This window comes from Hemiscyllium ocellatum, chromosome 3 (genome assembly GCF_020745735.1).
Source record: "Hemiscyllium ocellatum isolate sHemOce1 chromosome 3, sHemOce1.pat.X.cur, whole genome shotgun sequence".
Taxonomy (NCBI): Eukaryota; Metazoa; Chordata; class Chondrichthyes; order Orectolobiformes; family Hemiscylliidae; genus Hemiscyllium; species Hemiscyllium ocellatum.
Genome location: NC_083403.1, coordinates 85,133,592 through 85,161,416, shown reverse-complemented (window position 1 = coordinate 85,161,416; position 27,825 = coordinate 85,133,592). Strand labels below are relative to the sequence as shown.

The following is a 27,825-nucleotide window of genomic DNA, read 5'->3' as shown; positions in this document are numbered from 1 at the left end:
TTCTTTATAAAAAATTAAAATACCTGTGCATCAACATATTGTCAATCATATTTTTCTCATTCATTATAGTTTACAGATTTTTTTTTAAAATAGCATTAAATTGTTTTAATGTTGGTATTTTGAACATGCAAAGACCTTGTTGTAATGTTAGTGGAAGCAGATAGCCATAAACCATAACACAAGAACAAACAGAACTCCACGTACATGCATTTTAAAGGTGTACACAGAACACTAGTAACCTACCAGTGAATGTTTATCATTTTTTAAGAATGATCAGATTCCTATCATATGTCCAGCAACATTAAAAATGTAAACGTGGTCGAACTTTCCTATGATTCTGAAATTCTAAAGAACTTGTTGTCATTTACAGTTGCGCAACAATGTTCAAATGCACTGCAAGCTTTACAACTCCATAAAGATGTTTCCACTGTACAAAATATGCATAACAGCTTTGTAAAACTAACATTTGGTTTCGTACAGTAATACCAGCTATCGCAAGTTTAAAAAGCCCAGTAAATTTGATTAGAATCACTGGTGCGTCAAACTTACAGATCGGACATCTGCACAACAAAGCAAGTTATGCAAACAATGATGATAGTTTCTAAGACAAGGGACATATTGTTTTCTGTGTTACCAATTTGTATGGTCACATAAACAAAAAAAATCATCAAATTCCAGGTTTTGCAATAAGAAGTGGAGTTTGAATTTTTGGTAATACTGACCCCAGATTCAATGCAGCCTGCAGGCTTGTTTGGAAGTAACGAGTCATACAGACATGTTGCATCTTCATTGTGCCGTTACATAGTATATGCTGATTCTTTAGTAGTAACATGACAGGCACCCCTGTGACAATCTTCAATATTCACTTCTCTCACCATTGACATATGGTGTACCAGTTGCAGGACGTACTGCAGTAAATCACCAAGGTTCGTCCGACACCACCTTCCCAACCATCGATTATTACCAACTAGAAAGACAGAGGCAACAGACATGGGAACTCCACCACCAGCAAGTTCCTCTCCAGGTCTCACACTATCCACACTAATAGAAATACACTGCCATTTCTTCACTGACTTTGGACCCAAACTCCTGGAATACCCTTCTGAGCAGAACTGTGGCTATACCTACCCCAAAGTTTAAGGCATCTCACCACCGCCTTCCTGAAAGCAATCAGGGATGTCCAATGCTAGTCTAACCAGGAATACTCACATTGTATGAATTAATTAAACTGAATAAAAATGGTTAGTGAAATATTAGGCTGAGTCCTCTCAGCATTGATAATCACTGTCAGAACGTTGTTCGACTCCTTTTTTTTCCTCTACAGTTATCAATTTCTGTACAGGACTTCTGAATCTCATCAAACATGGAGAGTAGTCTCCCAACTGAGTCCTTCTTCATGTTTCCAGGGTTATTGGGAGCAAAGCTGAAAAATGTGTTGCTGGAAAAGCACAGCAGGTCAGGCAGCATCCAAGGAGCAGGAGAATCGATGTTTCGGGCATAAGCCCTTCTTCAGGCTTCTCCTGCTCCTTGGATGCTGCCTGACATGCTACACTTTCCCAGCAACACATTTTTCAGCTCTGACCTCCAGCATCTGCAGTCCTCACTTTCTCCTTGTTTGGAGCGAAGAAAAACATGACATTTTTCTTGAATTTTGGGATATTCAAATAATTTTTCAGTGTGTTATTGTGTTAGTGAAGTAAATGGGAAGGGTGAAATGGTGGAGTAAAGAGTGGGGGTGCAGGGTGTCAGTTGTGTAGTTACCCAGGAATTGGACATCATTCTAATTTAATGTTCCCTGGGTAACTATCCAGGTAATAAAGATGGATAAAAGCAAAATACTGTGGATGCTGGAAATCTGAAATGCAAACAAAATGCTGGAACAACACAGCATCTTTGGAGAGAGAAAGAGGGGTAAAATTTTGCATCCATTATTATTTTTCTTCAGAACTCAATGTTATTTGTTAGAGCTCAAAAGATATAACAAGCAGAATTGATAGAGGAGCAGTAGATCTATGTACTTAGATCCTTAGAAGGTATTCAATATGCTGCCATATATTTAAGTTCATGATATTGGGTGCAATGCATGAGCATGGATTGACAATTGATTAACATAGCAGGCATAGTCAGGTTTTCAAATTGGAAAGAAAACTAGTGCCATAGGGATCAGTCCAAGGGCTTCAATTATGTACATTAATGATTTGGACGTGTGTAATGCATCAAAGTGGGAAGGCATGTCGTGATGAGAACATAAGCAATCTGCAAGGGGGATATAGATATGTTGAGTGGGTCAAAAATTGGCAGATAGGAGTTTAAGATAGGAAAGTATAAGATAGGAAGAAACAAAAAGCATACTATTATTTACACGGAGACAGACTCAAAAATTAAATGCCACATGGAAGGATCTGAGTGGTCTTGTGTGTGAAGCATGCAAGTACAGCAGGTAATTCAGTAGGCACATAGAATGTTGGCCTTTTCTTTATTACTAGGGGATTGGAGTTGAAAAATAGGGAAATCTTGTTACAACTGTACAGGGTGTTGGTGAGGCTGTATCTGGAGTACTATGTACAGTTTTGTTCCCTGTATTTAAAAAATGTATATATTGGCATTGGAGGCTGTTTAGCAGGTTGATTTGACTGCTTAATAGGATGAAAGTGTTTACTTATCAAGATGAGCTAAACAGGTTTGGTGTGTATTCATTAGAGTTTAGAAGAATGCAAGGGATCTTGTTGCAATAGGAGATTGCAAGGGCTTGAAAGGGTACATATTGAGAAAATGTTTTCACCAATGGGGAACTCCTGAATGAGGGAACAGTCATTCAGAAGACAGAATAAATAGGACTCTAATTTAAAACTGAGATGCAAAGGAATTTCTCCTCTCAGAGGGCAGTGAAATGTCAGGAATTCTTTACCCCAGACAGCTGTGCACGCTGGATCATAGAAAGCATTTATAAGGGAGGAGATAGTATTTCAAAAACCTATCTACGAGAAACTGGAGTGAGAAAGGAGCTCAGGTTTATGGTAGTTATGATCTTACAGAATGACAGGACAGACTTAAGGGGATGAATGGCTGACTCCCACTCCTATTTCTTATGTTCTTAATCCCTTCACCCCATTTCATTTACCATTTCAACTTTACAATCCCCTCATTAAATTTATTCATTTTTTTTCTTGCATTCCTTATACTGTTTAAGGCACCCCTCTCTAGCAATGATTTTAATCTCTCCAAATAATTTCTCCTTTGGCTCAGTGTCAACTTATGTTTGATTATCCTCCAGTTAAACAGCTTGGGAAGCTTTAGTATATTAATGAGATACTACAGAAATAAAAGTTTAGTTAAAAGACAACTTGCAGAGTTATTCTGTTGTGTACTTCTTTTAACCATAGCTCTGTGCAAGCAAAAGCAATTTAACTTAGACTGTTTTTTGCAGGGTATACAACATTAGGAAGGGAAAGACATACAAAGAGCAAAGCTCATCACTGTCACATGGTACAGCAAAAAAAGTTTATAAATTCAAAACAAATCCAGTTGAAACATGATTTTGAAATCACATGTTGCTAACCTATAATGCAAAATTAGACTATCTTAGCAGATTAAATGGATGATGGCGTTTCAGAGAACACCTCTGGGACACCCGGACCAACCAACCCAACCACCCCGTGGCTCGACACTTCAACTCCCCCTCCCACTCCACCAAGGACATGCAGGTCCTTGGACTCTTTCATCGCCAGACCATAGCAACACAACGGCTGGAGGAAGAGCGCCTCATCTTCCGCCTAGGAACCCTCCAACCACAAAGGGATGAACTCAGATTTCTCCAGTTTCCTCCTCATTTCCCCTCCCCCCACCTTGTCTCAGTCCCAACCCTCGAACTCAACACCACCTTCCTAACCTGCAATCTTCTTCCTGACCTCTCCGCCCCACCCCCACACCGGCCTATCACCCTCACCTTAACCTTCTTCCACCTATTGCATTTTCAATGCCCCTCCCCCAAGTCCCCCCTCCCTACCTTTTATCTTAGCCTGTTTGGCACACTCTCCTCATTCCTGAAGAAGGGCTCATGCCCAAAACCTTGATTCTCCTGCTCCTTGGATGCTGCCTGACCTGCTGCGCTTTTCCAGCAACACATTTTCAGCTCATAAAAAGCAAACCAAGCACAAAATGGGCCAATACAAAAATAGCATGGATTCACATCACAAATGTCAACACATTGAACTCAACATAAAAAATATCAAATGAGATTTTAATGGAATATACCTGTGGAGGGGTAAGTAGGATATGGGGCGTTGGGGTGGTCCTTCAGACACCAAAGAGCATCTGATTTGGCCAGAGTGGAGCCTTGAGCTGAAATTTTGGGGAGGCCACATTTCGTGCAAGACTCCATCTTAGCAAATGAGTAAAGCTTTGCATTTGGAACAGTCACCTGACAATAATTGACTGTAGGTGTTGCTCTGAAGGAGGCAGCGCAACATTGTGGCAGATAGTACACAGATTCATACAGCGTGGAAACAGGCCCTTCAGTCTACCCAGTCCATCACGATTATTATACCAAAGTAAAGTAGTCCCGTCTGCCTGGTCCTGGTCCATACCCCTCACAACCTTTCCTATTACAGTAATGTACTTATCTAGTATTTTTAATATGTACTTTTAAATATTGTAATTGTTTCCACATCTACCGCTTCCTCAGGAAGTTCATTCCACACATGAATCACGCTGTGTAAAATAACTTTTCCCCTGCCCTCACCTTAAAAATGCGCCCCCAGTCTTGAAATCACCATCCTCGAGAAAAGATAACTACCATTAACTCTATCTATACCCCTTGTTATTTTGTCAACATATTTCACCATTCACTCATTGTTGAAGATTTGAAAATTATTTTTGAGGGGTGCTGCGACGTTTTGAGAGACATTTTGCCAAGGCTTCGTCAACACTGTCAACATTTATTCTGTAAATAATTGAGGTCCTCACCTAAAAATAATAAAAGTGTCATACTACTCTCCATTAAAAAAAAGTCACCAGGAAATGTAAGCGCTTAGTTGAGGACATATTGCTCTTCCTTGTCTGCAATGTGTCAGTCAATGCAATCCCTACTTTCAATGCAAGTGGTGCATGAAGCCCACATATTGGGCAGCTCTGTGACAATTATGCTTAATCAACATCTCCACACCAAACCTGTAGGTGTCTGTTTTTGCATTTCTTGGCACATTTAAGTTATGATAATGAGAAATTAGGACCAAAACATCATGCCACATCATTTGCCAACATGCATATCTCATTAGCACATACAACATCCAAATAATGCCGGGTTTTACCCTTTACCCAAAAATAACCCTTTCTAAATTTATAAAAATCGAATTCAGCTTTTGTAGGCACTCAAATATTATCTCACAGCTGACTGGCGTGGTGCATAAATTCCTGAAAACAAGCTTTACATTAAAGTTAGAGAACTATCATCAGGAATTTTGGCATTCACACAGTAGCCACCTACTCAGAGTCAAAAGTTGGTTATCAATGGCAATCTGTTCATTAGAAACACTTGGAGTTTAAAGATTGTAATCTACATAAAACTTCTTCAAAGGCAACTCTATTGTTTGCAGCTCATAAACAAAAGCTACTGCCCAGACAATCACAATTAATGATATGAAGCAGTGTAGGCACTAATTACAGCAACTTGAAAACAGAAGTAGGCCAATTAAATCATGGACTACTCCATTTATCCAATGTTGTTCCATTTTTCTTGCTACCCTTACTTAATAAAGGTTTCTGCTGTAAAATGTCAACAGAACCAGCAGTCCAAGAAGAATAATTGGAAATTTGTCCTCCATTTGCTTGAAACCATGCTTCCTAATTTCAGTCCAGATTTGGTTTCAGTTCAGAAATCATCCCTACTTGCCCTGGGTTCCCAGAGTAAATGTTTTCTCCACATGAATCCTTTCCAAAGTTTTGGAAACTATGAAGTAGATCATGAACAACATTCTAAACCTTTAAGAATCTAGGTTTATAGAAAGCACAATACCCAAAACTGAACTTAGGAGGCAAGATGAGTCTTGATCAAAGTTCTGAAAATTGTAAATGTAAGACGTAATTATCAATATATGTTCATAATGTTCACCACAACGTTGGTCCTTTAGTACTAGTACAACCAGAGCAACATAACTGTTTGAAACTTGATTTATGTACAAAGAGAAAACAAGTCAAGAGTTTGTTATGTCACTAATTTATATTTTGAAGGATATAGAAAATAATTCAGGAGAAGGAAGCCAAGGATTTCCCCAGTTGGAAATGATTGACAGAGAAGGCCCATACTACAGCATAAAATAAAAGCAAAAATAGAGATTTTTGGAATGCAGAAATGTATATTGCTAGCTACAATCATTAATTTACAATAAAATTATCTCAATTTGGGAGAATATGTTGGTTCAAAGCTGACCGTTTATGATTCAACACAAACTTGTTTCTTCTCACAACTGTCACAGACAAGTATTATTCTACAACTTTCATTTAATAGGTGAAAACAAGGGCTGCAGATGCTGGAAACCAGGATTCTATAACTATCCTAAGGCATTTCAGTGAAGTGAAACAAGAACAAGGTTTTCTGAATTCAATACAGTAGTGTCAGAGGTCAGAATTGGAGCAGAATGGAATCGAGTCACGAGCAGCAAGGTTCAAGCAGTACCCAATATACACAGAAATAGTCAATTAGTTTAGAGAAACAAGTTACAAGAAAAATCAAATGAGGTTTATGAATTTCAGTGTCACTGCAAAGACAAGCACATAGACATTACAACCTAACAATTGCCTGACTGACAAATACAGGTGTAGCACAAACTGACAATGGATCTAAAAAACAAACTGCTGGAGAAACTCAGCAGGCCTGGCATCTGAGGGGAGAGAAAGTCAATATTTCAAGTCTGATATGATTCTTTAGAACAGAAAGGAGCTAAAATATGGTGCTTATAATTTGACAGTGGTGAAGGAACAGCATCTGAACAGATGATGACAGTGATCAGAGCAAAGGACAAATATAGCAATATTATTTACAATAAGAGTAAATGTTCAGTGTGAAAAAGGAGAAATTTGTGTCCACTCTGCCAATAGCAAAGCTGACAAGACACAAAAAGACACAGCCAAGGAAGGTGGAGAATAGAAAACAAATGAAGCACAGGAGTCCTAGAAGTTGTAAGGTGCCTAAGTGAAAAATGAGGTACTGTTCCTTCAACTTGCACTGAGCTTCAATGGAACAGTATGGCAGGCCTAGCATAGGAATTTTGGGAATGACAAGCAACTAGAAGGTCAGGGTGCTTCCAACTGCATGGGAATGTGAAAAATCACAACACCAGGTTATAGTCCAACAGGTTTGCTTGGAAGCACTAGCTTTCGGAGCACTGCTCCATCATCAGGGATTGTCCAAATCATGGCAATGTGAAATAGTGAGGAAATGTTAGGAGTAATAGAAGAGTGGACCAGTTTGGTCCAGAGGAAATGGTGGAGAGCTTTCAGACCCTCCCAAACAGGGGTGGACTTAGAGAATTGTGCAATCATGGTGAAGAGCAGGCAGCCAAAGAAATGGAATTACGATACATTTAGATCTTTTAGTACTTTTCTCCAATCATCCTCCTCATTTCTGATTAAACTTTTGCTATTTTCCCCCCAGTCACTCACTTTAGATGATGTCTTGTTTGAAAAACTTGGATTACACAAAGCTGGCCCCACTCACATGGATAGATACTGTCAAGGAACACTATAATGTGATTTTTAAAATTCATGCGGCTGAGAGCAGCATGAGATACATGGTTATAGCCCCATGAAATCCAGACTTATGTTATCTGCATGAAGTAACAAACAGAAAGGAGCACAGGAGTTTTAAATAATCTATATCTACCAGCAGTGGCTAGTCCTGCTGTCAGCAACTGTAACCATGGCAACTCAGTCAATGAACATTGTCATCTCTGAACAGTCTGAACATTTAGCATTACAAAACTGAATCAAAACTCAACTTAGATTGCAAGATTTTGTTTTAAAACAAAAGCAAATACCACATGGATCAAACTCTCTTTTGATCCAAAATCTTACTCATGATATTTCACAAAAATAGAGAACTCTGTGTCCACAAGAAATAATAGCGATTAAATAATTTAATGTACTCCGCTTGAGAAGGAGACCGTTGCCTCTTATTTTGTTCCTCATTAACATAGACTCCTCACAAAGGAACAAGCTTGACATTTCCTCAATTTCTTACACTCCATTGCAATAGGGCTTCCATAAATGCAACAAAAACCCTGTTGGAAACATGGTTTGCACATCAACACAAGATTGTGCCACTTAAGGCAGATCTTCATATTTGAAAATGGGAAGAGTTCAGAGAAAATGAGGTTTTTTTTAAAAATGTCTCCTGCCCAAGCTCAAACAAAATAGAAAATTTCTCAATGACGAATGTTTGGTTGTCCATTGCTGCTAAGCATTCTTGGTTCCATATATTCAAACAAAGACATTTTAGAATGCTGCTCCTCTTTGAAATTTATATTAGCACAACAGTCTGTCACATTTCACACACCCATGAGGGAAATACACAAGAGTGAACAAAGTTTAACGATCACACAATAAACAACTGGGATCATATCCAACAGACTTTGCTCTCTAACATCTTGGGAGTGAAACTGGACTACACTAACAGTACAAAATGGGTGGCATTTGGATCAGCAACCCACTAGAAAATAAAAGCCATCTACTTGGAAAATATTGCCAATATTTAGGATATTAAGAAAATATTTAAGAGTTTAAAATGCAAATCAAGTTAAAAGTGTGAACTAATGGAAAAGAAGATTAATTACAGTGAACATTCAGCTGTCACTATTTGTTCCAAGCCCATTTCTTACTGATGGCATGAACCTATTTCATTCCCACTGAATCAAAGCCCTTTGAATAAAGCAAACTCAGTGGAAAAAGCAGCAGCAAAGGACAACCAATCTACAAGGGTGGATCTTTCAAGCTTCATTCTCAAACCAACAGTTTAGGCCAGCAGATAAGCCCCTCAGGAACCATCAGAAAGATAAGTGAAACATTTGGTGATAGCCTGTTGTTCTTTATTCATTTGTCATTCACCACAAAAATGTCAACACTCAATGAATAGATTAAAAATATATAAACATAAATGTATGCCATTAGAATCACAACAGTAATGTGGGCTCAAATTCAATTCAGAAATTGTGACAACACACCAATGTTGCACAATGTTAACAAATATAATAGTCCCAATCCCATGTGACAGTCTTCTTTTGCTTCAAGCACCTATCTCGGCTAATAACTTGATTTATTATATATGAAACAATTTTATACATTTCTGCAAGGCATCACATATAAATGCTAATCATCTTTAGTTGTAGAAAAAGTTCACCCAGCTCAAAAGGTTCACAGGTTTAATTTCTAGTCAGCATTAAGCTCATTGAAGCAATTATAATATTATAATTGCCTTTCACACCACTAAGCTGACAGAAAACAAATTAGTCAAGGTTATTGCTTCCAATTATACTTAAATGTGGCTGCCAGAAAGTGTACCTCAATTGCAGAAAAATAACAAAAAAGGATAGGGGGAATAGGGCTAGAATGTGGGTGACCTCACCCTTAGTGGGTAGGTACCATATTTTTGACAAATGATAACAGTAAAGAGGTAATTAGGGTTGAGTGGGAGATGGGGGAGGGGGTGTGAGTGAAGGGGTGGCAATTGGAGTCAGGAACGGGACTGAAAGGTGGCACAACCTGTCCACTCATTGACTCTAAGTACGGTACCATTGAATAATAGCGGTCAAATCGGCTTGTGGTCTACATGAATATATGCATGTGCCTCTTTCAGTTGTCTTCGCTCAATCAATGATAGGTCTCATTCATCAAGATGCTTCAAATTTCAGAATTTGAACTGAACTGGCCAAGATGCATCCTGGGAAATTCACTTTATGCATTTGTTAACTCGACTGGACTATTCCAACACACTCCTCGCTGCTCCCAATTCTTGTGTACATTCTCAATTTTAAACGCTCCACTATTAGTGCAACCTTCAGTTGCCTAGACCCTACATCCTACTCTCCTTACATCTCTTAGCCTTTCAACTTTTAGAGTTTGTTGTCCTCCTTTCAGAAATTTGTCAAAAACCTAACAACATGACCAGGCTTTTGTTCAATTATCCAACATCTCCTTTTCTTATTATGTTCCTGTGACGTACCTTGGGATGATTCGTTACATTAAAGCCACCATATAAATGCAATTGTTATTGAAGTTAGGAACACTGAATAATCTAACTTCAGTTCACAGAGTCACATTTTTCAGCAAAAATATCAATTTCAAGCCAAGGAAATAAATTCAAGGATTAGAATTTTCCAAGCAAAACCTGTAATTAAAGATTAAAGTAAAGTTCAATAATAAAATCATGGTGGTGCGCCAAGTTCCTTGAAGGTGCATATTGAGAGGTAGGTACCTCAGTCAAAGGGAAAGGTATCAATGTAAGGCAGATACAATATATTAAGATGAGAACAACCTGACTGAAGGGAAGAGTGAAAGGTAAGGGAAGAATGAAAGGTTAAGAAAGAATGTGTTTTCCAAGTACTACAAAAGGAATTTTACAGCTAAACCTTTTAAATGGACCTGGTGAACATCTGTCAGATTTATTCTTTTGAGGGCACAGCAACCTAGTTTAGTTTAGCCTAGATCCTGAATATAGAAGGAAAAACAGACTTCAGGGAAATTATTTAAAATGTTCTCAATTTTCAGAACATTGCTGAGCAAAACTGAAAAAAGTGAAAACATTTAACAGTGTCTCCATTCAAGTTTTGCCTTCAAGAGCTCCTGTCTGCTTTTATATGTATTTATTCACACTCAAAGACCTAACCATAGCATGTGGACTGCAACAGTTCAAGGCAGCAGCTCAGCACCACCTTCTCAAGGGCAACAATGGACAGAATACAGGAAAGTGATAAGAGTACTTGGTGGCGTGATGTAAAAGGTAAAAATCTTCCCTCAATGTCAGTAAATCAAAAGAGCTGTTCGTTTACTTCAGGTAGCAAGGTAGAGCTAAGGGATCACCTTATACAGGTTTATAAAATCATGAGGAGTATGGATAGGGTGAATAGCCAAGGGCTTTTTTCTTTGAGGAGAGTCCAGAACTTGACGACCTAAGTTTAAGGCGAGAGGGGAAAGATTTAAGAAGAACCAGAGGGGTAACTTTTTCATTCACAGGGTGTATGTGTATGGCACAAGCTGCTAGAGGAAGTGGTGGAGGCAGGTACAATTACAACATGTGAAAGCCATCTAGGTGGGTACACAAATAGGAAAGGTTTAGGGGGATATGTGCCAATTGCTGGCAAATGGGACTAGGTCAGACCAGGATGTTTGGCTAGCACAGGCAAGTTGCAGCAGAGCGTCTGTTTCTATGCTATATGACTCTAATTCTAGTCTCTACAGCATCCATAATTTTAATAACTCCCCTACAGTTGGTCATGCCACTAGTTGCCTAGGCCTTAATTTCTGGAATTTCCTCTTGACATATCTCCTCCTATTTTTCCTTCTTTAAGAAGCACCTAAAATCCTAACTTTGACAAAACTTTTAGTCATTTGTCCCTCATCATGTCACATTTTACTTTGTAATTCTTCCAAAGTTTTTGGAATTTTTATAAATTTACATTAAAATCAGTACTTAACTATAAATCTCTAAAATTATTATTCAATAATCCTTCAGATTACATTAAAATAATTGTCACTTGAATTCGTAATGTTATGTTAACACCTTCCGTTTCTCAAACATCTTTTTTAATTTTCATGATCACTTTGGCATTGTTGTAGCATTTTGGGTCCATTGAGCCAAAGCTGGCACCAACCAATGAAAATACAAGCCCAAATTCGTTTCAAAGTGTACAAGTAGTTTTTTTTTAATGCAGTACAATTCTAGCCTTACAACTGGCCTTCCTCTCAGTTTACCTTGTGAGATTTAATATTGCTCTTTTTCTTAAGAAAATAACTTCAGATAAAAATTGGCTACCATCTGTGAATATTTTTCCACTACTATTGTACGAATGTTGTTTGAACTGTAAACAAGTAACTGTAAATCATTATCCACTTCAGCAAGCTCTACCTCCTTCACAGTTAGCACACATTTATTATAGGGTTTAAATGAATATTTAGGCCCCCTGGTCTATTAGCTCTAATTGTTAGAGTGTGGTTTACTGATGTCAAGATCATGGGTTCAATCCCCTTACTGACCAAAGCTGCGAGCCTCCAGCCAAGACTTTGAGGCTTAGCATTTTGAGCCCTCCTATGGCATTGTGGTAGTGATGCTGCCCCAGACCAGAGGGGCCTGGGTTTAAGTGTCACCTGCTCCTGTGATGTACAATAACATCTCTGAACAGTTGATTAGAAACATAGGTCAAATGAAAAACAAATTGATATTTGTGCATTGCCCTCAACAAGCTTTGCTTGCAAATATTCAATTGGGTCACGCGTGTTTTCCAGTTGGTGGAACAAATTTTAAAAAGCTCTCTTCACAAAGGTGTCTTCATTTTCCGTCTCACTGGGGAAAAACAAAAAGGTAAAAAAAGATAAAGCAGACTTAAGGCCCTCTTGTGATAGTGCTGAACCAGGAGACCTGGGTTCAAGTCCCATGTGCTCCACAGGTGTGTAATACATCTCTGAACAGATTGATCAGAAAAATACTAAAAGAAACAGATATTTGTGTGAAGACTCCAACTGATATATCTGAAATTTCCAAACTGATTTCATTGAATAACTTGGGTTTGTGGATGAAAAGAGAGAGAGAAAGCATTCATTTTTCATTTTGCTACAATCATCATAATCTCTTTGCCAACAAAGTCAGAAACCATGTTCAGAAGAAGAGTCATTGGACCCAAAACATCAACTGCTTTCTCTTCATAGATGCTGCCAGACTTGCTGAGATTTTCCAGTAATTCCTGATTTTGTTTCTGATTTCCAGCATCCACAGTTCTTTGTTTTATTTAGTCTCATTGCCATCTGATTAGGTCTAAATTTCAGTTTGTATTTTGCTTCTTTTTTTGATGTAAATAGTTCTGCTACATAAATTTTCCTTGTTAAACGTTATGTTTCTTTTCATGTCTCATTACTGTCTTCATATCCCTTTGCAGCCCAGTAATACAATACCTCAAAGGAGAAGGATCCTTCTCAAAAGTAACTATGAGAACACCTTCTCAATGTAACTATCAATGAGCAATAAATCTTATCAGCATCACGTGCATTCTCAAATCAAATAGTCATATTTCCTATTATTCAAATTATACTTCACATTTTGTTGAGATTGAAAGACTCAATTACAGATGCTGTTTGACAACCAGTCACCTTTCAAACTTTTTTTTAAATCAACCTGTTTGGATATGTTATGACATGCCATCATGTAAGGGGAAACTTAACCCTGGACTTCCTAGCCCAAATGTAGGAACACTGATACTATACCACAAGAACACTCACGCCTACCAATTATCTTTTATCCTGGCATAAGTGCAGTCCTCAGCCAATTTAATTCACCAAATAACTACATTTTGCAGACAAACTGAAACCAAGATTTCTGGATATGCACCCATTTCATGTTAGCCAAGCCTTCAATAGTATCAGTCATTACCAAAAGATGTGTAAGCAGTATATGCACTTTGTGAATTCATGTTCCAGACTACCTCAATAAATACCTTTTAGAAAACACCCAAGCCAAAACCAGTTAAATCTAAAGAAACAAGACAATAATAAATCTTGTGCAGCAAATTAACTTATTCTGAAGAAGCAATACAGAGAACAAATGTTTGTGATGGCTGGAAATCAAATAGGATTTTAAGAATTCCTGGAAATTCATTAAACAGCTAAAATGCAAAGAGATCAAGGGTTGAAATTTCAGGTGAGATTCCATCAGAAACTTAAACTCACCCGAAGTATCTATAAAAATACAGTTTTATAATGTGTTAGATGACGGTATCAAGATAAAGATAACATTAGCATTCTAATGCTCCTGCGTGTTACATGCAATGGTCTATTTTTGTCATTAGGAGATAGTGAGGGTAGCAACTGCTGGAACGTCAGAATCGATAAAGTATGGTGCTGGAAAAGGCACACGAGGTCAGACAGCATCTGAGAGGCAAGAGCGCATTTTGGGCATACCCCTTCATCAGGACTGGGGAGGGGTAAGGGGATTGAGAAACAAATAGTGGGAGGGTGTGGGACTAAGGGAAAGGTAGGTGGGATTTGGATAGGCAGGTGAAGGTAGAAGGGAATTGTGACAGGTTGGTGGGAAATTTAAAGCGGATAGGTGGGAAGGAAAATGGAGAGTTAGGCAGTTCAAGAGGGCGGTGCCAAGTAGGAGGACTGGATCTGTCATGGAGTGCAAGCTGGGGAGATTTGGAAAATGGTGAATTCAATGTTGAGGCCATGTGATTGTAAGCTCCCAAGGTGGAAGATGATGTGCTCTTCCTCTAGTTTATAGATGATCTTGTTTACACAGTAGAGGAGGCCCAGATGAACATATCATGTGGGGAGTGGGAGGGGGAGTTTGAAATAGATGGCGACAGGAAGGTGGAGTTGGTTGGCATGTATGGGGCAGAGATGTTCCCTGAACGATTCCGTGACTTTGCGCCTGGTCTCTCCGATGTAGAGGAGACCACATTGAGAGCATCAATGCAGTAAATGAGGTTTGAGGATATGCAAATAAATCTCTGCTGGAATTGGAATGATCCTTTGGGGCCCTGGGGAGACGTGGGGTGGGGGGACTGGTGTGGGTGCAGCTTTTGCACCACTTACGGTGGCAGGGAAAGTGCCAGGTGTGGGTTGGGGGGGGGTCAGTGTAGAGTGTGGACCCAACGAGGGAGTCTCAGAGGGAACAGTCACTGCAGAACACAAATAGGAGTGGGTGGGAAATATGTTTTAGGTGGTGGTGTCTGACTATTTTCTTCATCTACAGTCAGATCCCAACACAAACTATATTTCCCTCCCACCACAGGGACCATTCCATCTCGGACTCCCTCGTTAGGTCCATCCTCTACCAACCCCTTGTCCACACATGCCACCTTCCCCTGCCACCAAAAAAAGAGGTGCAAATCTGCACCACACCTCTGTCCAAGACCCCAAAGGATCATTTCAAATCAGGCAGAGATTTACTTGCATGTTCGCAAACATACTTTACTGCATCCGCTGCTGTCGATGTTGACTTTTCTACATCAGAGAGATCGAACACAAACTCTCGTAATAGTTCACAGTACATCCTTCTGGTCTGTATGTACCAACCAACCCCACCTTCCTATAGCCATCTATTTCAAACTGCCCCCCACCCCCCAATTCCTGTAGCCATCTATTTCAAACTCTTCCCCCCCCCCCACTCTCCCCATCAACCCATCACAGCCACTTCCTACCTTCACCCACCGATCGCCATCCCACCTACCTTTCCCCTAGTCCCACCCCCCATTTATTTTCCAGCCTCCTCATGGCACCCCAGCGCTGGTGAAGGGTTATGCCTGAAATATCGACTCTCTTGCTCCTCAGATGCTGCCTGACCTGCTGTGCCTTTTCCAGTACCACACTTTATCGACTCTATTTTTGGTCACTGACTATATTGTCTCTTAACTTGGCAAAGCATTTAGCTCACAAGTAAACACTAACAGCACAAATCCTGTACTTGTGGACAAAACAGCAATTGTTGAGGGAAACAACGTACATTCAAACTAATAAAATTTGATTAACCAAGAGTGACTTTGAGGCCAATGAATTTCTATTTAAAAGTTTCTTGGGCATTTATTCCAAGTGAACTCTGAGCATCAAAATCAAATCTATTAAGTACTCAAGTGCTTAAATGCCTATTTAAGAAGCTTACTGAATTATTTTAGTCCATGTGGACCAAAGAACTGCCTGGCAAAAATACAAAGATGCTTCCACTTCCACCTGTATATTAAAATATAAGTTTCTTTCTGGTTTAATCATAAAAGAAATCTGGCAAAACCTTCATCAGAATCATCCTGAACAGTTGAACACAACAGCTTGTCCAAGTCAGTGACCTTCACAAAAGGTGGCTCAATGGTTAGCACTGCTCTCTCTCTCTCAGCACCAGGGACCCAGGTTCAAATCCATCCTCAGTTAACTGTCTGTGTAGAGTTTGCACATTCTCCCCATGTCTGTGTGGGTTTCCTCTGTTTGCTCCTCTTTCCTTCCACAGCCCAAAGGTGTGCAGGTTAGGTGGACTGGCCATGCTAAATTGCCCATAGTGTGCAGGGATATGCAGGCTAAGTGGAATAGCCATGGGAAATGCAGGGTTAGAGGAATAGGGCAAGTGGTGGGTCTTGGTGGGATGCTCTTTGGAGGGTCAGTGCAGAATCGATGAACTGAATGGCCTCCTTCTATACTGTAGGTATTCTATGATTGTGTGTGCAGTCAGGCAGGTGTAGAAGAAATGCCAAGAACAAAACATGGACCACTATATCGCATTTATTGATTTGAACAAGGAGCTTAACACAGAGCCATGAAGGCCTTTGAAACCTGCTCATGACATACTCAGAATTTCTCAAGCTCGTTTGCCCATTTCTGAAGCCATGTTGACTCTGCTTGATCAAGTTATGCATTTCTAAATGCTCTGCTATTACATCTTTTATAATAGATTCTAAGGGTTTCCTCAATAAGAAAATATACAAGTGCCAAGTTTACAGATGACACAAAAATGGGTGGGAAAGAAAGTAAGTAAAGGTAGCTCTCCAATAACGAGGTAGTTGCTTTCCCATGGGACACCATGTTACAGAAAATCATGCAATAGAAATAATGGGGCATATGGAAAAAACAGCACTGGGGCAACCCACTTAAATCAAAACAAAAATATTAGGTTAGCCTAACACAAACAAATTGTGTTACAGCCAAATGACACTTAAGAAACTGGCTTTATAGGAGAATTACCTGTAGTGAGGGTGATATATTGAATCTATAGAATGATGTAGACATATTAAGTAAGTGGGTTAAAATCTTGCCAGATAGAATATAATGTGAAGAAAAAAAGCAGAATAGAGCAGTTGAATGGAGAAATACTGCAGAAAGCTATAACACAGGGGATTTGGATGTCCTTGTACATAAATCACAAAAACGTTAGCATCCAAGTTCAGTGGGTAACAAGGAAAGAAAGTGGAATGTTGGCCATTATTTCACAGAGAATGGAGTATAAAAATAAGGAATCCTTTCAAAAATTATACAAGATGCTAGCCTGAATGCAGCAGAAAAACTATCAACAGTTCTGGGCCCCTTATCTAAGGTATGACATACTGGCACTGAACGCAGTCCAGAGAAGGTACACTAGATTTGGAGGGACTGCCTTACGAGACAGGTTAAATACATTGGGCATATACGCATTAGAATAGAGAAGAAAGAGAGATGTCTTTATTGCAACAAACAAGATTCTTAGGGGATTTAACAGAGTAGGTGTGAAAATATTGTTTCTCTTGAAAGAGATTTTAGGTATGAAGGACATATTTTGAGAATAAGAGGTCACCCTTTTAAGGCAGGCAGAGGTGAAGAGGAAATTTTGAAGCTAGTGAAACTGGAATTTTGCTCCAGAGGGCTATTGAGATTGAGTCCCTAATTATATTCAAGACTGAGTAAGACAGATGTTTTAAATCAGCAAGGGAATCAAGGGTTATGGAAATAAGGTGGAGTTGAGGTTTATTATAACAGCCATGATCTCATTGAATAGCACAGTAGACTCACTGAGCCAAATGGTCTGTTTCTATTCCTGTGCCTTATGGTTTTATAGTTGCGTATTCTGGATGGTGATGAGTCAGCAGATATACTGGCAGTCATTAAAACATGACAGTCAGTTAAACAGAGCTGGTTGCTCATGCTAACTCCCTTCAGTTTAATTCTCTGTTTGGAAATGCTTGATGTCTTCCTGGCATTCGAATCAGGTACTGCACAGGGAGGAAGCTCCTCAATCTCAATTCCAGGCAAAGTCCAAGCTATCAGTTCTTCATGAATGACTATTTGCATGTACACTAGCTGGTTCAGAACTGGATATGAAATGCTCTTCAATGCAGTGGGACAACAGTCTTATGATCAGCACTAAGAAAAAGCAACTCTCTTCTAGGAAAGATCCATCTCAAGCGCAAAGTTTCTGTCCATGATCAGGACATTAACTGTGCAAAAGTTAATTATCTCAACAGGATGCTCTTCCTCAAGGTTTCAATCTTGACAATGAAACATGCAAAAATGCCACAGCAAGCACATTTTTCAGTAGATTTTGGTCACAACAGTCTGGCACAAAGAGGAGCAAGTCTACCTACCAAAGTCTACAGAGTATTGCTTCTCCCTACTCTATCTATAAAGAAACTTGAACTGGGTACCAGTGTCACGGCAAAAAGCTCAACCACTTTTGTCCAAGCTGCATCTGGAAACTTTTGAAGATCAGATGGTAGGATAAATCATGAGACAAAGTGTTCACCTGAATTGCCAAGGATCCACATTATAATGGGACTGTCAAGTACAGCCGAAGGGCAACCTTCCCTTGAAACACATATCAGAGACAGAGAAAATCAGAGCCAAAAATCTATCCAAAATTCAACTGAGTATCATTATAGGACTGTGTCCTATCCTATTATAATAGGCGCTGCCGGAACCAGATCGGCATGAGCAGTCAGGGCTGAAAATGTGTTGCTGGAAAAGCGCAGCAGGTCAGGCAGTATCCAAGGAACAGGAAATTCGATGTTTCGGGCATAAGCCCTCACCCCATGTTTGCACTGGAACCCTCCAGGTCATCCTAAGCGATTATCATTTTCCATTCTGAAAAAGAACACGCCTCCTTTCCCACTCAATGTACAACCCATTTTTGTTTTTTTTCGTATTTGTATTTCAATAGGAATAATACTTGTTTGAAATAGAGTAAATTATGGACTAAACTGAAAAAGTCGTATATGCAGTTTGCAATTAGCTTCAAACTAAACCCTAAGAAATGCAAGAAACCGAACAAGAGTTAAAGGAAAATGAAATTTCTGCAAGCGCACTCAAGTAAAAAAAACTCCAGCCTTTTTCAATCCAGAATTACCAGCTCCACCTTTCCATAAAAATCAGTCCATTGGATTCACTTGTTACAATTTAGGTGTATTACGTTAAGTTGCATATGAACAGGTTTTTTTTTGTTTCAAAACGCTAAAAGCCACAACATAGTTGATGTAGCAATGGAATTATTCATATACAATTATCGCCACCCAAATGCAATCGTTCAAAAAGATAAAAAGTCTTCACTCAACAGGGCGGGCGTAAGGACCCAGAGAAACGTGCACCGTTTTAATTGTATGGGAGAAAGGCCCAAATAATAAAGCAGCGACTTTCATCTTGCATTTTAAAAACGACAAGCAAACATTACAGCCACAATCACGCAAGTCTCCAAATGCAACTTCTGTGTTTTTTTTATTGAAAGGATAGCCTCGGAATCTCGTCAATGGCTGTGAGCAGCCGCCTCCCTCTTCAGCCTGTCATTGTAACGCGCCCAGCATTTCAGCAGAAAAAAAAACTTACTCTGGTGTCTGGCCATCCCCCAGCTGTGCCTGCTAATACTGGGGCTCCGAATCAGCGCCCGGCCGGCTGACTTTAGAGCGTCCATAGTTGGCAAATGCGAGGTACATACAGCGGGTGTAGAGCTGCTCGGTTCCTCAGCTCCTGAGTGAGTGATGGCCAGTGAGCGAGCAGCAACCGGGGACAACACCGAAGGGCGCGGCTCCGCACACTCTGTGCCGCGATACAGCGCAGGCGGTAACCCCCTTTGGGCTTGGTCGTGGTCTGCTGTTATACTCGAGGGAGGTCTCTCTCCGCTGACACTCAGCAGTTCCAGTTGAGAGCCTTTCAACCGCGGTAGCACGATCAGGCAACGTAACTTTGGGTGCGAAAATCAGCGCATTTCATTACTTCTGGGCTGAGCTGCTGCCACCTTGGGATCTGTCCTGTTAGTTTGGGGAGTTGGGCGATCACTTGATTTGGCTTATACACAAACCTTCACACTTCTGTTTAGAATTGCCTTGAAATCTGCTCGCTGGCCTGATTACCCGATCGATCGTGCTGAGAGGTCAGTTTATACAGTTGCTTCACGCTCAACCAATTGTTTTCGTTGGAATTCAAGAAGTTGTTCCAAAACAGAAGATCTGAGTTTTATAGCTGTGTAGGTGCACAGGATAATTTGGCGTACTGGCAGCTATTCCCTTGGTGCTGTATTTAGACCCATCCAGGAGTGACGCTACTCTGTGAGAAACAAGTGTTGGTTGTGAATGAAGTCACGATCAATTTCAATCTCATTCGTTGTGTAAATCCACAACGTTATTTAATCATCAGTCCCTGGAGGAATTTCGCTGTTTGAAATTTAGATATATCTGCTAATCAATGAAAATGAAATTTAGACAGTCGCTATTGTCGGCTCCAGTTTGCCATCAACAATTTGCATTTATGTAGCGCCTTTAACGGAAGGAAACATTCTACATCCAAGGACCATAGACGGGGGGAAGTAATGGCCTAGCTGCAGGGAAAAAAAATGTTGGTACCGGTGACTAAAATCTTCTTCAGAGCTTTAAGTTAGGGGTTATCTGCAAAGAAGGAGGGGGTGGAGGCAGGAGTATACTTTAGTGTGACTCCAGGAACCTTACACATTGACACCTTAAGGCACAGGTATCAACGATGGAACAAGTTGATGGAAGATGTGTAAATTTGCTAAATTTAGAGAAATTGAGAGTTCTTGGAGGATTGGAGATAGGCTGGAAGGGAGAGGCCATGGAATGGTTTAAACACAGGATGAAAATTTTTAAATAAAAATTGGCTGGCCTGAAAATAAAGCATTCCTGATGAAGGGCTTTTACCTGAAACATCTATTTTTCTGCTCCTTGGATGCTGCCTGACCTGCTGTGCTTTTCCAGCATCACTAATCTTGACTCTACACCTCCTCCCACCCTACCTCTTGTAAAAATGCTATGCCTGGGTCACAATTCCTCCGCCTCTGCCACATCTGCTCCCAAGAGAACTAAATCCACTCCTGAAAATCCCAGATGGCCTCCTACTTTAAGGACCACAATTTCCCCTCCCATGTGGTCAACAATGCCCTCCAGCACATTTCTTCCACTTCCCACACCTCCGCCTTTGAACCATACCACTCCAATCCCCTCGGTCCTTACCATCTACCTCTCTATCTTCCAGATACAAAGCATCATCATCTGCCATTTCTGCCAACTACAGTCAGACCCCATCACTAGAGATGTATTTCCCTCCCCACCACTTTCAGCATTCTGCAGAGACCATTCCCTCTGCGATTAGGTCCACTCCCCCCACCAATTCACCCTCCACTCCCAGCACCTTCCCTTGCCACCACAAGAGGTATAAAGCCTGCAGCCACACCTCCCCCTCACCTCCATTCAAGGCCCCAAAGGATCTTTACACGTCTGGCGGAGATTTCCCTGCACCTCCAAACACCTCAGCTACTGTGTCCGTTGCTCACACTGTGCTCTCATCTACATTGGGGAGATAGATGCCAACGTGCAGATACCAACATCTCTGGGACAGATGCCCTAAACAACCCTACCACCCTGTGGTCAACCACTTCAACTCCCCCTGCTACTCTGCCAAGGACATGCAAGTCCTGGGCCTCCTCCACCGCCAAATCCTACCCACCCGATGACTGGAGGAAGAGCATCTAATCTTTCACCTTGGAATCAATGTTGATTTCACCAGATTCGTCATATCCCCTCCTCCCACCTCATCCCAGATCCAACACTCCAACTCAGCACTGCACTCTTGAACTGTCCTACCTAACCATCTTCCTTCCCACCTATCCGTTCCACCCTCCACTTCAACCTATCACTATCACCCCCCACCTTCATCCACTAATCATATTGCTAACTACCTTCTAACCCAGCCCCACCCCTCCTTCTACTTATCTCTCAGCCCCCTTGGGCCCCCCACATTCCTACTGAAGTGCTTATGCTCAAAACATCAACTCTCCTGCTCCTCGGATGCTGCCTGACCAGCTGTGCTTTTCCAGTGCCACACTTTTCGGTCTGAAGATAATGTAGATCAGTGAACCAAGGGTCACAGAAACATAAAATATAGGAACCGGTTAGGCCATTCAACCATTCAAACGTGCTTCGCCATTCAATGTGATTTTTGCTGGTCATCTAACTAAGCAGCCTGTTCCCAATTTCTACCTATACCTTTGATCCCTTTAATCCTAAGATCTATATCTAACTCCTTATTGAAACATACAATTGATGATTCGGTCTCAAGCAGTTTCTGAGACAGAGCATTTGACAGACTCACAACTCTTTGGGTGAAGAAATTTCTCACCCATATCCTTAAACTGTGACCCCTGCTTCTGGTCTTTCCAATCAGGAACATCATTTCTGTGATCACCCTGTCTAGTCCGAGAGTAACCAGAATTTGGTGCATGTTAGGATACGGATGGCAGCAGGATTTTAGGTGTTTTCACGTTGTGGAGGGAAGAACATAGGAGGCTGGTCAGGAGAGCTTTGGAATAGTCAAGTCAGATGGCAAATAAAGAATGAATGACTGCAAGCGGTGAATGGGAATATTTCTGTCATCAATCCTTGGGGACCTTACTGGAGGTCCGTACTAGAACACAAAAAGAGGTTGCCCGTTTAACACAGGAAGAGGAGAATTTTTTTCTGACAGAGGTTCATGAAACTTTGGACTTCTCTTCCTTAAAATGTGGCAGAAGCAGTTTTTGAATATTGTTTTAGATCGAGGTAGATAAATTCTTGACAAGCAAGGGGATAAAAAGTTATCAGGGCTGAGTGGGATTGTGGAGTAATCAGATCAGCCATGATCCTATTGATGGCAGAGTGAGCTCAAAAGGTCAATTTCCACTCCTAAGTTAAATGTTCGTATTTTGAAATACTGCAGCCTGAAATGTGCAACATTTCATAGAGTTGTACTTTGGATGGGGTGGCAGAGATAACATTATTTAGGAATTTATTTCATGTGCAAACAAATGGTTTTTTAATGAACAGAAAATGTTACTGTCCAATTAAGTTGTAAAGTCATATTAGGGTATATGTCTCTGACTAATACAGAGCAACAGCATATCCAATGCATATTGTATGGTAGTAATATAACACAATTATGCAAATATCTGCTGGAATCTCAAAGACATTGGACTGTTTGTTTCTCCTTTTCCCTAACACAGATGCAGCTGAATTAGATTTCTAACATAGATTTCTAGGTTTTATAAAATTCTCTTTACACTTTTCATAGTCATTTACAGAATGAGGCTATTTAGCCCATCGTGACTCCATCAGTCAATAAAGATCTGACTGCTCTCATTCTGTTTCCCAGCTCTTGGCCCATAGCCCTAGATGTAATGATAACCGTGAATATCTAAGTATTATTAATTATGAAAGTGCCTGACTCAACCACTCCTTGTGGCAGAGTTCCAAATTTCTACCTTCCTTTGTGTGAAAAAAACTCCGTAATTCTCCTCTTAGCCACTTTCTTCCTATCTTAAATGTGTGTCCCCTGGTTAATAACCCCTCTACTAATGGAAAAATCATCCAATCTATGTCCCTCATAATCTTATCCCTCTATCAGATCTTCTCCCAACCTTCATTGCTCCAAGGAAAACAACATCAGCCTATGCAAGCTTGCCTCAGATCTGAATTCCTCCTTCCCAGGCAGCGTCTGGTAAATGAACTCTCTCTAGTACAAATCACATCCTTCCTATAATGTGGTAACAGGAATTGCACACAATCCTCCATTTGTGGTTGAATCTGTATTTATACAGTCCCACCATAATCTCATTGCTTTTGTCTTCTACTGCTCAGCTAATAAAAGCAAATATCACATATACCTTCTACCTGCTACCTACCCTTCTACCTTCAGGGATCTGTGAAAATGCACATCAAAGTCCCCTCTGATCTTCATTACTTTGAATGGTTAGACCATTCATTGTGTAATCCATTTCCTTGTTAGCGATCCACACATGCATTGGATAATGTTTTCCTGGATTAATTTCCTTTTGTCACTACTGTGCCCATTTGACCAGTTTGTTTTGAGTGGTCTATCAATAAAGTACAGAATAACTTAATAGCTACACTCAAGCCAATTAATGCTGAAATATAATAAAAGCTAAATGAAACAAGTTAATTTTTTTAACAGTCAAAATAGAATCAAACACAAATATAATTATGTTTTCCAAGTACACACCTATGTTAACATGCTGAGGCTACATATGATAAAGATTTGATATCATCATTTGATGATTCAAGATTAGTTTTCTGTACCATTTCTTTTCAAAATTAGCTTACAGTTCATATTGTAATTACATAATGGGTTGACAGCAACAATTGCACTAGATGTTTTAAAGAGAGGTTTTTCAATCAACAAGCATCTATATCTGTCATAATCTTAGTTTATCTGTCACCTTATCTTTGTGACCAGTTTGCCAGAGCTCAGGGATGGACGTGACAAATTGCCCATAGTTTGGATAGCCCTATCTAAAAGGACGAGAAGAAATTTCCGACTCCTTTCTGTGAATTCCTTAAAGCAGCATTTTAAGCGTCAGCTCTCCTTTGACGATGGTAACCTTACATTTGAGTTAGAAGTTTGAGGTTCAAGTTAGAGAAAACCCATAAACAACAATGAGATACTAGTCACTGTTTGTTTTCTCATCTCAGAGATAGGTTAAAATTGGATGCAAAAATGTAAAAACTAATTTTGGCACAGTGACATTACAAATTAGCATTGTTTAGAAAGATGAACATTGCCTTTATTTAATCAAGTCAAGGCAACTCACCAAATGATAAATGAAGCAGATTGTAGATTCCTTCAAAAATTACTCCAATGTAAAATATTGATCATCTGAATGTATATCAATGGCAGCTAAAAATGAAAATCAGTCCTGTAGCCTAATATCATTGGTGCTGTTATGTTTGAATACTTCAAATTTAAGAACCAGTCATAAGATGAGAATATTCATCTCATCAATCCTCTATCTATCAGTCTCCCTCTCTCAATGTTGGCATCAAATTGTATATTTTCACCTCTCCTACCAGACTAGTTTGCTTGGAAGTTATTCCTTGGACTTTACAAAAACAGAAGTTGCTGGAAAAGCTCAGCTGGTCTGGCAGCATCTGTGAAGAGAAATCCGGTCCAGTGACCTTTCCTCAGAACTTTTACTTTTGGTAATCATTTCTCAAAATTTTAACAAATTATTTTGAACATTTCTATTATAAGTTAGGAGCATAGGGACAACAGTAGGTCATTAAAAGTCTCAAGGCTCTTTTGCTATTCCATCAGATCACAATCGATCTATATCTTGATTCCATTATCCTGAAAATTTCAATTAAATAAAATCTACAACCTTTTGGACAGAGTTCTAGATTTTTCATGCACTTATTGAAAAGCAAACCATCTGAATTTTACTCCTTAATGGTTGATTTTTAATATTAGTATTATATGTTTTTTTATTCTGGATTCTCCCACCAAAGGAAGTAACTTATTGGTATCTTGATGAATTTGTTTTTATTTTGAATATATTAAATAATCTAAAACAGACATTAAGCAATTCAGAGGCACACAGCAATGGAAACAGTGTTATAAAACAGAGCTGAAATTACTCAAAAACCTGGAGTTGAAAGATGATTTGTTGCAGTTGGTGCACATGCCAAAACCTGCCTTCCAATCAGATGTTGCATACTAACTGCACCCATCTGTGGATGGAGGCAGAGGAGAGTAATGGCAAGACGGTAGTACAGTGGCGATGATTATGCAACAAGAGCAGAGGAGTACTAGCACATCTGCGTTAGGTACCATGGCACATACATGCAGTTATTGTCTGGGAAGCATAAGCCTTCAAGTGGTACTTTGTATTTCCTGTGACCTTCCATGCAAATCTCTGACACTCACTCAACTATCCAACTCCACACCTTCCCATCCAATCAGTTAGATAGACTTGTTTGATTGAGAATGGAATCAAGGGGTTCGGTGTGCATATAGGAAAGTGGATTAGATTAGACTTACAGTGTGGAAACAGGCCCTTCGGCCCAACAAGTCCACACCGACCCGCCGAAGCGCAACCCACCCATACCCCTACATTTACCCCTTACCTAACACTATGGGCAATTTAGCTTGGCCAATTCACCTGACCCGCACATCTTTGTGACTGTGGGAGGAAACCGGAGCACCCGGAGGAAACCCACGCAGACACGGGGAGTTGAGATCATGTTCAGATTAGCCACAATTTTATTGAATAATGGAGCAGGCATGAGGGATTGAAAGGCCTACTTCTGATATTTAATTCATGCCTTTTTGTCTCACTTACCACTCACACATCGAAACATTCAATTAAATTTAAAAGTTTAACTGAATACATTGGCTCTTGTTGTCTAAAAAGGGGTATATCCTGTTTTCACCCATTGCATTCTATGCCGGTTAGCCTTACATTAGAGAAGCTGCATTGGCCCATTTCTGCTACAGCTGAAATAAGAAGTCTCAGCTAAAAATACATATTATAGTCCAGGCACAGAAGTGGGCAAAAGCATTAAACTATATTAACAAAGTATACCTTATACCTGAATCAGAACAATTCTCAACGAAAAGAAACTCAAATGTGTACAATGAGATGTATTTAAAATTACCAGATCTTGGAAAAAAAGTTTTGAAACTTTAACATCTGAGCCTCTAGCTGTGTGCATCCATCTATTCATGATACGTTCAGTACACCAAATAACCATTTAAAAGGAAACAGGGATAAGGCAGAAATGTACAAATCACTAATTGGCAGTGACAATCACTCACTTTAGAAACACATTCTTCCTCAATATACAGTACGTCATTGTTAAATATATTTCAATTAAATTTAAAGCTGTGCCGATGATACAGAACAAATAATGTGTTCCAATGTGATGTGCCCCATGTACAGTAAACTGGAATATGTGTGTTCATGCATTAAAGAAAAAAATGTAATATGCATATTGACACTAATCAGTGTGGTTTGTGTTAAATATTGTTCCTATTTTTACCTTTACCTATAAGCAGGAAAACAGCTAAAAGTATGTCATGCTAAAATGGATTGAGGTCACATATATGGAACAGACAGTTCAAGTGTTTTTATGAGAAGCAAACGAGTTTATTCCTGTCTGTCTGCAGATATGCAAGCCACTGGATTCTGCAGGCAGTTTTGTCCTAATTTCAATAATTTAGAAAGGTTGAGGTCAAAAATAGTTTCCAGGTAGATTATTTTCAACACAGCAGAGCAAATTAGAAAGCTAAGTACATAATTAAGCAAAAGGAAGTACAGAATATAACCAACAATAGCAATAGTTTGCATCTGTCAAGTCATAAAGCTGTACAGCATGGAAACAGAATCTTCAGTCCAACTGACCGAATATACTAAATTAATCTAGTCCCGATTTGTGCATGGCATTCATCCACAAACTCCATCAACAAACACATCAACCTGGACCCAATATACCAACCACTACAGCGGACAGCTGAAACTGACACCCGGAAGCGTCAAGGACAGACCACTATAAATACCGGAAGAAACATCAAAGAAGCGCTTCGCAGGAGGCTCCAGAGCACTGATGATGTCGCCTAGCCAGGGGACGAAACATTTGCAACAAAAACTTCCAGCTCAGCGAACAGAACCACAACAACGAGCACCCGAGCTACAAATCTTCGCACAAACCTTGAAGCTTTGTCTTGCAAGCAATAGAGGCAGATCACGTAGTTAAATAGCATAGATAAGCAAATAATAGGTAAACAGTGGCAAAAACCAAAACACAGGTATAGGCAATTGCTAAGAGTTTGTGAGTTCATTCA

General features: G+C 39.8%; 1 protein-coding gene across 2 annotated transcripts in view; it reads right to left on the bottom strand.

The window, feature by feature from the left end:
- Positions 1–20,131, bottom strand: part of si:dkey-71h2.2 (low density lipoprotein receptor adapter protein 1-B) — a 99,641-nt gene extending 79,510 nt beyond the window's left edge. For both annotated transcript variants that reach the window (XM_060821262.1, XM_060821263.1), the window contains exon 1: positions 19,531–20,131. In XM_060821262.1, the coding sequence (XP_060677245.1) occupies positions 19,531–19,615 (85 nt within the window). In that variant the 5' untranslated portion in view covers positions 19,616–20,131. The remainder of the gene's footprint in view (positions 1–19,530) is intronic.
- Positions 20,132–27,825: the final 7,694 nt, after the last annotated feature.